This window comes from Hibiscus syriacus, unplaced genomic scaffold (genome assembly GCF_006381635.1).
Source record: "Hibiscus syriacus cultivar Baekdansim isolate YM2019G1 unplaced genomic scaffold, ASM638163v2 tig00111099_pilon, whole genome shotgun sequence".
NCBI classification, from domain to species: domain Eukaryota; kingdom Viridiplantae; phylum Streptophyta; class Magnoliopsida; order Malvales; family Malvaceae; genus Hibiscus; species Hibiscus syriacus.
The window spans coordinates 1537343-1552329 of NW_024062984.1; the positions used below are offsets into that span (position 1 = coordinate 1537343).

At 32.3% G+C, this 14987-nt stretch overlaps 2 protein-coding genes across 2 annotated transcripts; both read left to right on the top strand.

Annotated features, from left to right (window-relative positions):
- Positions 1–8791: 8791 nt before the first annotated feature.
- LOC120153363 (zinc finger protein 11-like) lies at positions 8792–9313 on the top strand. Its single transcript, XM_039165329.1, has one exon. The coding sequence runs from the start codon at positions 8792–8794 to the stop codon at positions 9311–9313; it is 522 nt and encodes a 173-aa protein (XP_039021260.1).
- A 4943-nt stretch (positions 9314–14256) lies between these two features.
- Positions 14257–14752, top strand: LOC120153365 (zinc finger protein 11-like). Its single transcript, XM_039165330.1, has 2 exons — positions 14257–14481; positions 14621–14752. The coding sequence occupies exons 1-2, from the start codon at positions 14257–14259 to the stop codon at positions 14750–14752; spliced, it is 357 nt and encodes a 118-aa protein (XP_039021261.1).
- The last annotated feature ends 235 nt before the right edge of the window (positions 14753–14987 follow it).

Consider the following 14987-nt stretch of genomic DNA (forward strand, 5'->3'; position numbering starts at 1 on the left):
CATTGTTATAAAGTATCGACACTTTCAATATATCCGGTAGCGCTTTACCTGTTTTGTCATTTATAGACCGGTTTTGTCATTTGTTTACCTGTTATATTGTTATAGATCGATACATTTTTATAAAGTATCGACACTTTCAATATATCAGGTAGCCCTTTATCTGTTTTGTCATTTATCATTTTTTACCTGTTATATTGTTATGGATCGATACATTTTTATAAAGTATCGATACTTTCAATATATCCGGTAGCGCTTTACTTGTTTTGCCATTTATAGACCGATTTTGTCATTTTTTTACCTGTTATATTGTTATGGATTAATATATTTTTATAAAGCATCGACACAAACCGACAAGCTAAGTTTGTCGGTTGCCAACTTTTTTTAATATTTCTTTATGATTTCCACCTATTACATTATTATTACTCGATATTTCCGGTAGCGCTAAACCGAATTTGTCAAATATCTTTTAATATATCCGGTAACGTCGTATATGAACCGTATATTAGTCCGCCTTTCCTGAAACAACCCCATACTTTACTTACAAGCTAAACAAGTCGGCAAATAAAACTGTGCTTCCTTTATTTCAGCAAGTTGCATGGTGATTTCGCGCGAATAACCATGGCCGTCAGTCATGCACGGATGGTTGCTCTATTTAAACGTACCCCATTTTCATTCAAACCCCGGGAAAGCAAACGATTCTTAAACATCCTCATCCCTGAACCTGTATCAACAAAAATGTGTCTGAAATTAGGTTACAAATATAGCTTGGATAGAGAGATTTTAAGTTCAGATTGTAATACTTTCCTTTTGTAAAAAAAAAAATGAATTAGAAGTTATTTTTTATTCTCTCTCCTTAATGTTCACCATTATATCACTACAACAAATTTATTTATTTTTAACATTTAAAATATTGCCATTAAAATTTATAGATTACCAGAACGTGACACATGTCACGTAACGATGTTTTTAACATTTTTACAGTCGATACACTTAAAAATTAAAATGGTGATGTTTATAATGTTCAATACCTGGATTAGCAGAAAAATAATTTATACACTTATTTTTAATATATTAAGCTTTTTATACATCAATGTCTAATGCATGTGTAAAGAATAAAAGAAAAAGTTATAATGCATACGATGGTCGACTCGTATGAGGCCCCAGAGCCACGGTTTACGCTCGGTTTTAGTTTGGGGAATATTCCGATCTGAACAAAAATATAAAAATGGAAACTTGACGTCCAAGCAAAATAAACAAGTCGGCAAATAAAACAGTGCTACCTTTATTTCAGCAAGTTGCATGGTGATTTCGCGCGAATAACCATGGCCGTCAGTCATGCACGGATGGTTGTTCTATTTAAACGTACCCCATTTTCATTCAAACCTTGAGAAAGCAAAACGATTCTTAAACATCCTCATCCCTGAACCTGTATCAACAAAAATGGCGTACCTTTCCAAAAACATAATAACCCACAGCTGTATCAAAGTGTTCATTATTGCTTTGCTCTTGGTTTTTGCTAGTCAGTTTGCAGCGGCTCGGATGATTCCTCAAGATCATTCATCGGCGCCAGTCATTGGCTGCAACCAGAGAGGGTTCATCCCCACACCAGGCAACTGTCCACCCCATTAATTTCAATACGAGCTTCTCTACCCAACAAAGAGAAAGAAACCTAGAGCTTCAGTTGTGTTGTAGCTTTACCTAGTTGTGTTGTACTCTTTTCCCCTAATTAAGTTTAGGGACAAATGCTAAATGTGTGTGAAATTAGGTTACATATATAGCTTGGATAGAGAGATTTTAAGTTCAGATTGTAATACTTTCTTTTTTGTAAAAAAAATGAATTAGAAGTTATTTTTTCTTCTTTCTCCTGAATGTTCACCATTATATCACTACAATAAATTTGTTTATTTTTTACATTAAAAATATTATCATTAAAACTTATATTTATGTCACTATTTGTATTCCGTGACATGAAATTCGATGTCACGACAATCGTCACCCTATGCGTGTCACTAAATGTCTAGCGTAATGTTGTATGTTTTTATCGTCACATATTGTTAAACATATAGTGACATTTATGTATAATGTCACTTTATCATTTGTATGAGAAATTTTAGAGTTTTTTCTTATGTTTTTGAATAATTTTTAAAAATTTATATTTTCTATATATTTTAATTTTTATATTTTTTTAATATTTTAGAATAATATTGTAAGATTTTATATATTTTTAAAGTAATTATGTAATAATTTATATTTAAAAAGAAAATATTTTTTATTATTTTAAAAGTATTTTTATTTTTGAATAAATTTCAAGGTTTAAAAAAAATAAATTAATATTTAATATAATTATTAAATATTTTTTATAATTTTAGTTTTTGAAATTATTATAATTTCAATAATATTTAGTATTTTATTTTTTTAAAATTTTTTGAAATTTATATAAAAATAAATAATTTTATATTTTTTACATTTTAAAAATATTATTTAAAATATTTCCATAATTTTTTATTTTTTAAAAAAATTAAATTAAATTATTAAAAAATCTAGAAAATATTCCCTAAAATTTGACATGTAATTCCCTTTGACGCTGCCACATGACAAATACCTAAAAAAGGTTAAGACTTAAAGATTGATCAAAGATCTTAATTAATGTAATTTTATAGTTTGATGGCTTAATTGATTTAATTTCTTAATGCAAAGGCTTAATTGGGTGAAAAAAAATTAAGTTTTGAAATAATTTATTTTACATGGTTAGGGTTTTTTAACCCTTCAAATATATATAAATAAAAAAATTCTTATATATATATATATATAATATTTATAGAGCACACAACTTTGAAAGAATTAATAGGAACTATTGAAATTATAAATCTAAAATCTAAGATCATTTTAAATTTTTTCACCAATAAAATTTTGAATTAGTTGACAAATCCAATATGTTTCTAAAAGAATTTGTGCTATTTTTTATGTTAATTATTGGCACTAAACATTAATTGACACAACCATAAGATGTATTTCCATATCGTCAAAAAACAAGAGATATAACAATGAGGATCAAATAATTGCTTTTGTAATGTTAAGCTTATTTTGTGACAAGAATAAAACGTCATATTTCTTTTATTTCATATAAACTATGACGAATCAAATTGTCACAAATAAACTTTGTTGGTGACAAATTTGAAATTTCACTAATTCAAATCGAATCGTCATTATAATAAATTGTCACTAATACTTTCGTTTCATTGGAGACGACTTTACAACGTCACAATTTTATCTAAACGTCATTAAAAGGTTTCCCACCAATTTTTTTGGAGGAAAATTTTAGCGTCAAACATATAGTGACGAAAATCGATGAATATTTTTAAAATAGTCATACAAGATATACCATTAATTACTAAATGTGACGAAAACAAAAAAAATGTCACTTTTATAGTATATTTTGTAACGTTTACGTAACGTCATATAGAAATTATATCATAAATTGATAAATTTGTTGTAGCATATACAATTGATTATCTTTTTTACTGTCTACGTCTCGAAGAATTTCAGATATATAGAGAAACTTATCTACTCTCACCTCTCCCTATCATACGAAGAAATTATTTCATGGACCCAACTCACCACATAATTCATGATCCCAGTGAATTGCATCCATTAATTCTAAAATAACTTTCAAATAACTGTTAACTCCTTATTTACAGGTAAGAAAGAGGTGAAGACTTACTTTGGAAAAAAAATAAGATGGAAGAATATTATTGGTTGAAACCATGGATGACAAAATATTAATCTAAAAAATAAGTAAAAACTATGTTTTTTTTATTATTAACTATTTATTTCTTGGTCTAGTAGGATGAGATATTAGATCCCTTAAGTAAGATTAAAGTTCGACTTTTGATATTTGCAAATGAAACAAATTGAGTTGGGAGATTCACACTCGCCTCTACAAATATATAATCTGGATTAATCGATTAATAAATCGGTTACGATGATTATAAAAAACTTAACTATTCACCTTTTATTAATTAGCAAATGTTTTATTTATGTCAACATACAACAACAACAAAGAGTAACAATAATACCATTAAAAATAATAAAAAACATCAATCAGGATTTGAGGATATTCCCGTTATTTAATTTCATAATCATATTATCAACAGCTAGCTTCAAGAAAAAGGATTGGTTCGTTTGAAATTAGGCTGACGCATGAAATGGAACCATTCGGTCCGGTTGTAGCACTGGAGGAGACATAACATGGCTGGCAAAAGCCCTCTGGCCGATGCAAGGCGGTCCGGTGCGGCCAGGAATGTGGGTGCAGCCACTGTGTTCAGATGGAGGAGTAGGTATTCCCTTCTGCACAGACTGCAGCACAAGACCATCCTTGTTTAGAATCCGGCCCCAAGCCACGTATGGGTGGTTGCTTACAAGAAAAATCACAGCTGCAGTGACAAGAAAATGGTGCAGGTTCCTCATTTTAATGTAAGATCGGTGTAGTTCTGAATCTGAAGATAATTAGACTGCCGGCTGCGCGTATTTATATGTGTTTTTGACAACTTGACTGACCCAATGTGGGATTGTGTGTGGCCTCGTGACGTTATAAAATTAGAAATATATTTTTTGACCGCTCTGCTTCCTGAATCAAACCCTAGTGTCAATCTGGCATGTGGATTGGACTAAAGACTTGGGGGACCATTTTCGTGGGCGGAGGAGACTTCCGATCGATTTTCACTTAAAAATTTTAAAGTCTAATATAATTTAAATGTATGTATTTTAATTTTTATTGATAATAAATTCTATTCTTTTTGAAATTTTATAAATTTATTGTCTATCATAAAATCTTGAATCCGTTCCTCTTGTTCGAGACGGGTGGAGACACGCTTGCTCTGGTCTTTTTACTGGATTTCCAAGAAACAACATGGGTTCTAAACAAGGAAAAACGTAAACGGTAAACACCAACTTGGTTTGAAATTGGATGGCCCGTGGAATCTGATGCATTGCAAACGTGTTCGTTTTGTTAAGCATTCGGATTAAACCGAAGTTTTGAATCGGAGGGGAAAAGGAGGAAAGAGTTCAACGATGGAAATAGAAGACGGGACCCGGTCCAAATCACTAACTTGTTCAACATGGGGTGGGTTAGTGTGTTTAGACCGCAATCTTTTTACCAACAACTTCGATAACACATTAAAGGTTAGAGGAGTAAGCAAGGTATTCTTGAACGAGATCTATTGTAATTCTTTTATGAAAAGAATAAATATCATAAAAAAATATTTGATAACATAGCATATCTATATCCTATGGCGGCAGATGCATGAGTTGGCACGTGCACACCTTAAAATTTGAATTTCTACATGTTTGTTGTTCAATTTATCGACGGTGTCTACTCTAAAATTTTATTAATGCCTATCTAGTTCATACAGTCTATGTCAACACATAAAACGTGAATAACTAGGAATTAACAATGGCTTACAAGTTGCCTCATAAGATTCAAAGTAAAAGAATGGGATTCATGTGTCAAGTAGTGGTGTCGACATGTAAGTAGAAAGTGAGCAAAATGATGTTCGACTGAGCTGTAAGTTGAATCAAACAATGGTGTCATTTGGGTTTTGGGTTGAAATATGGACTTTTATGAGGTTTTCTGAAGCCTTTAAAGTCGTAGGATATTCAATTAAGGAAAATGAGTGTAAACTGGGAAAATAGGCCTTTCCAAGAAGCAGCACGGACATAGAAAATGGAAGGCACAAGCAGTAAACAGCGTCTTTGATTAATGAACATTAACAGAGGAATGTTAACATGATCTTTTGCTTGAAGTTTATACGACCTAGGCTGTATAGCTCAAGCAACATGCTTAATTTGTTCCTTTACTGAATCACAATTCGTAAGATTTTGTCTTTATGTATGTATATAATTAGTGGAGGTTGAGAGAGAAAATCGATTCATAAAACCATAGTCGGATCCATATTGTTTTGGCGATGATATAAACGTAAATTGTCCATATCAGTCACTTTCTATGACTCTTGGTGCTAGAAGATGCCAAACGTGTTGCTCATCAGTTACTCCACGTTTTAACCTCTAAACCACGGATTAGTCAAAAGTCAGACCCTTAACGGCTGAGTCAATTTGTGCTCTAAACTAGTCGAGTCTGAGCAGCTCGACTCGAAAACTCGCAAGTCTAAAATTTGTAATATCGATTCGAACTCGAAATCATGAATTGAAGCTAGTAAAAGTTCGAAATGAAAAAAAAAATCTTAAACTTAACTCGATTGAAAACCTCAAACTCAAACTTGAACCTAAACTTTAAATAAATGAATACTTCATACTCAATTTTTTCCAACACATAAATGTTAATATTATTAATAATTTATTTTTAAAAAAATAAAATCTTAATATAATATATTTTCGAGCTGATCATGAGAGTCGAGTATCAAATAACTTGTTTCGGCTCTTTAAGAACTTGAGTTGGATATTTATCGAACTTTGATCGAGTTGATCTCGAGTAGCTCGAGTATTTAATGTTTAATTGAATGATTATTTGAATTTTCTTTAGAGATTTAATATTTAACTGATAAATTAAATTAGATAATTATTATATAACTATATACAGAAACTATTATATATAAATTAAACCGTAAGTAATTATTACACCTTTTATTAACAATTCACCTTCTATTTAGCAAATGCTTTACATTTGTATCGAAAATTTGAACAAAAACATAGAAATATGTCAACAGAAAAAAGAGAGAACAATAATGGGACTCAGGAAGGTTCCCATTATTCAATTTCACCGGCTAAACCAATGAAGTACTAATCAGTTGCCAGCTGCAACATGAAGGGATTCATTTGAGATTAGGCTGCTGCATTAAACGGAATCGTTTGGCCAGGTCGTAGCCGCGGAGGAGCCATGACATGGCCTGCAAAGGCCCTGCCGCCGATGCAAGGCGGCTCATTACTGCCAGGAATGTTGGTGCAGCCGTTGTGTTCAGAAGGAGGGATAGGTTCCCCCTTGTGGACAGACTGCAGCACAAGATCATGATATCCTCCGCCGTTTAGAACCCGCCCGGAACCCTCGTACGGATGAGTGCTTACAAGAAAGATCACGGTTGCAGCGACAAGAAAACGACGTAGATTGCCCATTTTAACGTTTATGGCACAAAGCTAACAAGCAAATAAATGACTAATCAAGATCGATGTAGCCCTGAACTTGAGGATAATTAGCGAAGTTTGGTGTTTTTATATGTGCTTGGACGACTAGAAACGCATCGCTCTCGATGGGTTGACCTGAGTTTCCTGGGATGCACGTCAATTAGACAACGTCGTCACGTAAGTGTAAAATTATCAGCTAAATCTTCTTTAATCAAGCAGTTTGCTGAATCAAACACTGGTGTTAATCGGCATGTCGGGTTGGAACATGGACTTTGGGGTTTTCTTTTGAGGATTTCAACGCTCCTAGACTGGTCTTTAGATCAATGTATCTGCGAATCCTTTGGACACGAAATGGATTATGAAAACGAGGTGTAAAACTGGGAAAATAGTCCCTTTTCTGGCTTTCCTAGAAGCAGCATGGATATAAGCAAAGGAAGACCTAAACAGTAAGCAGGAGCGTTGAACCTTGACATCTTTTACATCTTTTTGCAAGCAACTTTGACTGTAACCTTCTACTGCAACCCATGGTGAATCAATAATGATATTTTTCATCTTATGGTCACAATTTCTTATCGAGAGAAAGAAAGCGATTCAAAGGCCCAGGGTGTTAGAGTGGGCTTGAATGCAGTTTGTAAACCCATAGCTGAAGGAGGATTGGGGCTCATAATATCTATAAATCGACACAGTAAGAGTCTATTTGGTTTTAAAAAATATTTATTATTTTCATTTTCATTTTTTTAGAAAATATAAAACGTTGAACAAAACAAGTTTGGTTGTAAAATTGAAAAAATGATTTCTTGAAAATGAAAAAAAAAATAAGTGAAAATATGAAGACATAAAAAAGACGTTCTCAGTATTTTCATTAAAATTGTTTTGGAAATTTAAAAATAAGGAAACATTATATCTAGATTTTTAACTTACCTTACGCATGTTTAAATCATTTTAACAATATTTTTTTAACTTAATGGTATTTAAAACTCTCAAACTTTTGTAAAAAGATTAACATGGTCTATGAACATTTTTTTTACACTCAACGTGGTCCTTATATAAAATTTTAGTTAATAGTTTAATTTTGTAGCATTTTTATATTTAATGTATTTAATATCTTAATATTTTTTATATTTTATATTTTTAATTTAAATATTTTTTTAAAAAAATTAAATAATTTCTTAAACTTTCTAAAATAATCAATTAAGTCTACCTACCACATCATCGTCCATTGTTTACTGTCACAATAATATCATGAACTGTCACATCAATATTGTAGATTGTCATGTAAGTTTGTGAATTGTCATATAAGTATCATGACGATCAACGTTTGATTTTACTATTTTTCGATTGACCTTTTTGGATTGTTATATCAGTCAATTAATTAATATCCAGAAACAGAAGCAACATTTAATTTAATACAACAAAACTGTTTTTTGTTTGTGGAGAATAGAATTTCAGAAGCGGCTATCTATAAAGCAAGATATAATACTTGCCCAGTTCGTCTCACTCTGGTCAACTTAACTGCATCACTCGCATATCGATCATCAGTACGTTATCTTCCCTTTTCTCTACAAGATTTTCCTTCGAACTCTCTGCTCAAACCAACACTGTTTTGAAGTTTTTAATACCTTTTTTTTGTGATGTCTGTAGAATATAGAAAGCAAGCATGGAGAGGAGTGATTCGAGAACAAAGTGGGACTTGAACAGGTTCGACTTTATGGAGCTGAATGGTGAAGATTACTCATGTTGTAAATCACCATGGCCTGCAAAATATTACAGCTGCAGCTTTTGCAAAAGGGAATTCAGGTCAGCTCAAGCACTCGGGGGTCACATGAATGTTCATAGGAAGGATAGAGCCAGGTTAAGATTGTTATCTTCATGGGTTTTAGAATCCCAGAACCCTAACAAACCAAACCCTAACCCTAACCTTAATGCTTCACCGTCGTCTAATTTAATATCCTCTCATTCGGCTAACATATCAGCCTATCCCCATCATTCCTTGCTTTCCCCACTCTACAACACTACTACTCCTTCTCCATCTTCAGTTCTATCCTATGGGGAAAACCGAAGAAAGCCCTTCAACTCTCAACTCGGAGATTTGGCAAATTTGAAGATGCACCCTCAGAACTACGAGCTTGAAGATTCAAAGGAGGTTTTAGATTTGGAGCTTCGACTCGGTCATCTTTAACTGCAATGGCGCCTTCCAAATTTATGTATCTTATCTCATCATATAGGTTGCATTTACTTATTTTCGGTTCCTTCTTCCTTTTTATGATCCATGATGAAATGCTGTTATTATATGAAGCAATACTGATGTTAAGAGTTCAAGGCTGCCTTACTTTTTTCATTTAATGTATCAGACATGGGCTTTGCTCAGAAAATTTCTTTCCCTTTAACTGTCAAAACCAGGATGATCATAAGAGGGTACGTAGTCGAGTAAGGTTAATTAAATGACATAATAATATTGGATGGTGAAGTTGTTTGTTTGGTATATGACAGATGAGGATGGGATGTTTCTTCATCAATTAATGAATGTTCTATTTGCATTCTTTGCGATGCGAAATCAGAACGTAGAGTACGTCATTATTCTTTAAAGGCTTTCCTTTATTAATTATATACTCGTTGAAATTGGGAACAAAAAAGATGAGAATTCCCATCAAGATCACCAAAGCATGCGTCCAACTGTAGCCCTTTACTTGTATACTGTTTGATAGTAAGCCACCCGGAGGGGAATGTACTTACAATACTCTCACCAACCATACCCCTAGTATCCCATGTTCTTTATTTTAAATAAAAAAGGTAAAATATGTATTTAGTCACAGGCTGTTCATACGGTTTTGTTTTGACCACCAAACTATTTTTCTTTTAAAAATCATACCCAACACTATATTTTGTTCCCTTTTTTATCATCCGTGTTAAAAAAACTAATAGTATAGCTGATGCAATAGTTTTTCCCTCTTATTTTTCAATAATGAATTAATATTATGTTGGTGTCATGTTAACATCGTAGTTAATCTTTTAATTACGGGTGATTAAAAGGTAAGAGTAGTGTAATGGCAAATCTCGAGTGTTGATGTTGTGTTTCCCAACAATCTGAAAGTGTTGCATGTTCCCCACAAGATGTCAGGGGGGAACATGATGGGCTTTCTTTAACAAGAAACCCAGGCTTCCTTCGCCATCCCAGCAAACCACGACCAAAAACAAACAAAAAACCAACACTCGAACAACTCTGCTGCCCACCGTCACACAGTGTCGGAGCATTTAAAAAGAGGGGAACAGTGAAAAGGCAGGTTCTTGAAGGATGAAAAAAGGGGGTCAACATGAGGAGAATTCCCCCCACAAGGGTGAAAAATAAACAAGAAAAAGGCTAAAAGAATAGACGTTTAGGGGAGGGTCAAAGACCGGAGAACAGGAGGTGAACAAGTGCATGTTTTAGTGAAAGGATGAGTATTTGGACAAAAAGGAAAAGCTAGTCGGTGCACGTCATCTTCTTAAGGCTGCCTGCTCGTCTCGTCTCGTCTCTTCTCTTCTCTTCCTTCTTGTTCGCAAAGTCAAGTCCTTTTGCTTTTAATTCATGGGCGTTGAGACTTCAAATTCTTAGCTGAAATCACTATAGCTATCAACTCAAATACTATGCCTTTTACATTTCTTAATGTAATATTGTAAGATTTAATTGTCTAATCTGTATTTTTTTCTTCTTCTCAAAAGGTAACATAGATTTCATTTAAATGTCGATTGCATCAAGAATTACATCATTTTTAATATAATTTGATTCGTCATAATAAAACCAAAAAAGATTGATCCTCGACAAGGCTCATTGTACGAGTGTGTGTCACTCTATTCGCCTCTCGTCTCACATATTGTGCCTTAAGGCTATAAAGTTCCTCTAACAAAATTTGAGCCTCGTTCAACTTCAATCCAATCACATATTATATAATTAATATGACGGTTGATTTGTGAGTAAAGTTGTTAAAAAATCGATTTATTTGTCCAAAATTAATCATTTATATATACATAAATTAATTTTTTTTAATGTTTTTTTTTACATATTTTTTGGATACATAAAAGTTTAGGTTAAGGTTGGCTCTCTTAGTCCAGGGTTAATGTATATCTAAGACCCAATTAAGATTTACATAGGAATTTACAGATTGTCTACTAAGAGTGACAGTGGTAGGATTCAAACTTAACGTTACAAGATTAAATTCATGAATCTCAACCACTTGTGTCAACTCTAATTGGTTATACAAATGGAGCTGGCATGGACTGACAGGTCCATCGGATAATTGTAGCCCACTTGTTGGACGGGCTTCCAATACAAAACCGGCCTCTATCGGCCATATATTCATGGTTCCTCGTAATTCAAGATTGATATTTGCCTTGTTTTGTATTTTGTATGGGTGAGTAAAACTCGATTCAATTTAAAAATTTGATTTTTTTTTACTTGATTTGAATTAAATTTGAGTTGCAATTTTATAAACTCGTCTCAACTCAAAAAATTTCAAGTTTAAATCAAATTGTAAAATACAACTCGAATAATTTTAGAGTTATATTTTCCCTCCTTTTAGATAAGATTAATATTAGACTTAAAATTTATTAAAGAATTATATAAATTAATTTTAAAAAATCCTTTAATTTTTCATGACCTATTATAAACTAACAGGTAATATCAAAGTTGGTATATATATGTATTGATAAAATATTTAATATGATATATATATTTTAATAAAATGTCTAATTTCATATCTAAAACGTTCATTTATATATTATTATTATAACACTTTAAGTTAACATCGTTAATTAATATCTAATTAAGTAAAACTTAAGACGTGATATTTTTTTCAAGTCAATGTCTCATTGTATTTGTTTACCTTCATTGACTCTGTTATATTTTAACTATATCAACTGGATTTCATTAATAGATGTAATTGTATGAATCAAAATTACAACAAACCTAAAGAGAAAATCGGGGACATTAATCAACAAAAAAATGTACACTTAAAATAAAAATATTAAACTCAAAGATAAGAAGAAAAATTAAACATTCTTTCGAGAATAGTACTATTCGTTGTTTCTACCGAACGAGACGTTTTACGTAGTGATAAAATAATGGTGAGCGAACCAAGTAATCTGACAGACTACTTCGCAACACAATTTTGATAATATCGAAAAACAACATGTTACCATAGAAGAGATCTGACAATCCATGACTACCGATAAACTAATCAGAAAATAAATGTCATGAGGATCTTTATGCGAGCACCAACACGACCACATAGGTACGCATAAAACTTACCAAAAGCCATAATAAAATATCACAAGAGCATAGAAAAATCATGTCATAAGAACATATATTAGTTTTTGTTAATGATGTAACAATAAAGTGTAACTGATGATGTGGTGGAGAGATCTAATTGATATTTTTAAAAACTTCAAATTTATTTATCTTATAATCATCTGTACTATGATAAGTGTCACATTAATAAGATTAATTGTTATTTTAATACAATACAATAATGATTAATGATAATATATATATATATATCAAAACATTTAACTGATAAATTTTGTTAATTTTAAAACTAAGAAGATTTAACCTTCAGTCATCAATTATATTTATACTTTTGGGGCTTAATTATGGTGGAAAAGTTGATACTGGAGGACAAATGGTGGGTACAAAAAGTACACTATTTCCCCTATTTACGTTATGCAGGAAGGTTCCTACATGTTTCTGATATACATTCCAAGCATGAAGTCACAAATTAAAGCAACAATCTCAAATAAAGGTGTAAAATTTTGAAATTATTTTAAAAAGTTTAAATTGAATTATTGGTAACTGAGAGAGGATCAAAACAATAATTATTTCATTTAACTATTGAGAGCTGAGGGCTTTGTCTTTTTTGAAAGGACATAATACGTGCTTATTTAATGAAAGTTGCATTTTAAACTTTGAAAATGTCGTCAATTCCTGAAAGTTCCTTAGGCTTAACGTATTTGACTCGTAAATATTAAGATTAGTGGTTCAATGTGAATAGGTTTAACATGTAATAATTTTATAAACAAGTATGTATGACAGTTGAGTTAATTAATTCATATTGGTACATATTAGAGATAATTACATATGATGAGAATTATCATCTCCATTTTGAATTGGTCTCTAAGTTTCTAAACATTCTAAATAATTTACATTATTTTTCTCTTAATGTGGCCTCCAACTCAGAAAATAAATCTAATGTGACTCTTTGACCAACGTATTTTGTTGTTGACCATTACAATACTGGAGTGCCAGTTCACGGTGTTGACGTTGTGGTCCACGATGCTGATGTGACGGTCCATCTGTCATGTTAGAGTTACCAATTTAGCCCATCTATAATGTCATCCACCATTTTAATCTGCCACCATGGACTGCCATGTCATCACCGTGAATTGCTACCTCAACATCGTAACGGTCAACGACGAAAAAATATTGGTCAAAGGGGCATATTAGGTTTGTTTTCTGAGTTAAGGCGGCACATTGAGGGAGAAAAAAATACGAGAGCCACATTGATTTTTTTTTAAAAAAAGAATAGGGACATCTGATGCATTTTTGCCTTGACAAAAAATGAAGTAATATTGATAATTTAATGACTAAAATATAATATTTTAAAATTTAATGGTCAATTTAAAATTAGAGTTAGAGTTTAGATCTTGTAATTTAATTAACTCTAAATATTAAATACTCCTTAATTAATATGTACGAATTAAACGGAAGTACAATCTTAATTGGAAAATAATTAATTTTAAATAAATTAGGTGAAAATTTCACGAAATGAACAACATAGAAATTCTAATTGGGAGACAAATAGTAGGAAAAAAATTGATAAAATATTAAAGTATTGTCTGCCAAAGGTGGAAATAGAATAACCACCATAGCCGGCTAACAGAAAAGCTCGCCCAGCAAACATCTAAGACTTTTCTGAACATTTTTCAGACAGCTAATTGCTATTACCCAATGCCTTTGTTTCTCATTTGTCTCTTGTTTTTGCTATACGTATCTCATCTTTTCCTCTCTATATTACCCCATCTCCTTCTTCCACCACACCATAATCTCCAACCGAACCAATAATATCTTTGATTAGATCTTCAACACTTCCCATGGAATCCAGCCAGCTCGAAGGCTCGAGGAGCTCGAGCGAAGACACCAATGATATTGGTACCGGCCGGTCCTACGAGTGCGTGTTTTGCAAGAGAGGGTTCACCACGGCACAAGCTTTAGGAGGGCACATGAACATCCATAGGCAGGAGAGAGCCAAGAGCAGCAGGCCTAGTTCTCTTCCTAGAGTTGCAGACAAAGTTTCTGTTTGTGATGACAACTACAACGTAACCCTAAACCCTAAACCCTATCCTCCTATCCAAAGCCATCGCCCGCATTACTCCATGGATCTTCATTAGGTATTACCTGTAAGTTATAAAACTTTTTCCCCGAAACAGTGATGAGTTGTTTGTAGACAACTCACAGCGTGAGAATCATTGGCCTGGGAGTACTCTTAGATTGGGAATTGGTTCATTTGATCACGAAAACAACAACACATATGGGAGTAGTCAAGAATATGAACTGGACTTGGAGCTGCGATTAGGTCATGATCCATAGTATTATTATTATATATATACATATAATTAAGAGGATTTCTTTATATATGTATAGTTGTTTGTAGATTATTATGAAGTATTAATAGCTGGTAAAATCATACTTCGAGGAGCAAGGGAAGGCAAGATGAATTAAGACGTTCTGTTTTTGTTTTTCCTTTTTTTTAATTATTTCGTATTCTTGTTTTCTTGATCTAGAACTTGATAGTGTGTGCTGAAGATTTGTTATTATTTCATGT

Bases quoted from the DNA above. Each gene is read 5' to 3' on its own strand.
- LOC120153363 (XM_039165329.1), top strand. From the start codon at position 8,792: ATGGAGAGGAGTGATTCGAGAACAAAGTGGGACTTGAACAGGTTCGAC.
- LOC120153365 (XM_039165330.1), top strand. From the start codon at position 14,257: ATGGAATCCAGCCAGCTCGAAGGCTCGAGGAGCTCGAGCGAAGACACC. The intron at 14,482-14,620 runs GTAACCCTAAAC...GACAACTCACAG, and splicing joins TTTGTGATGACAACTACAAC to CGTGAGAATCATTGGCCTGG.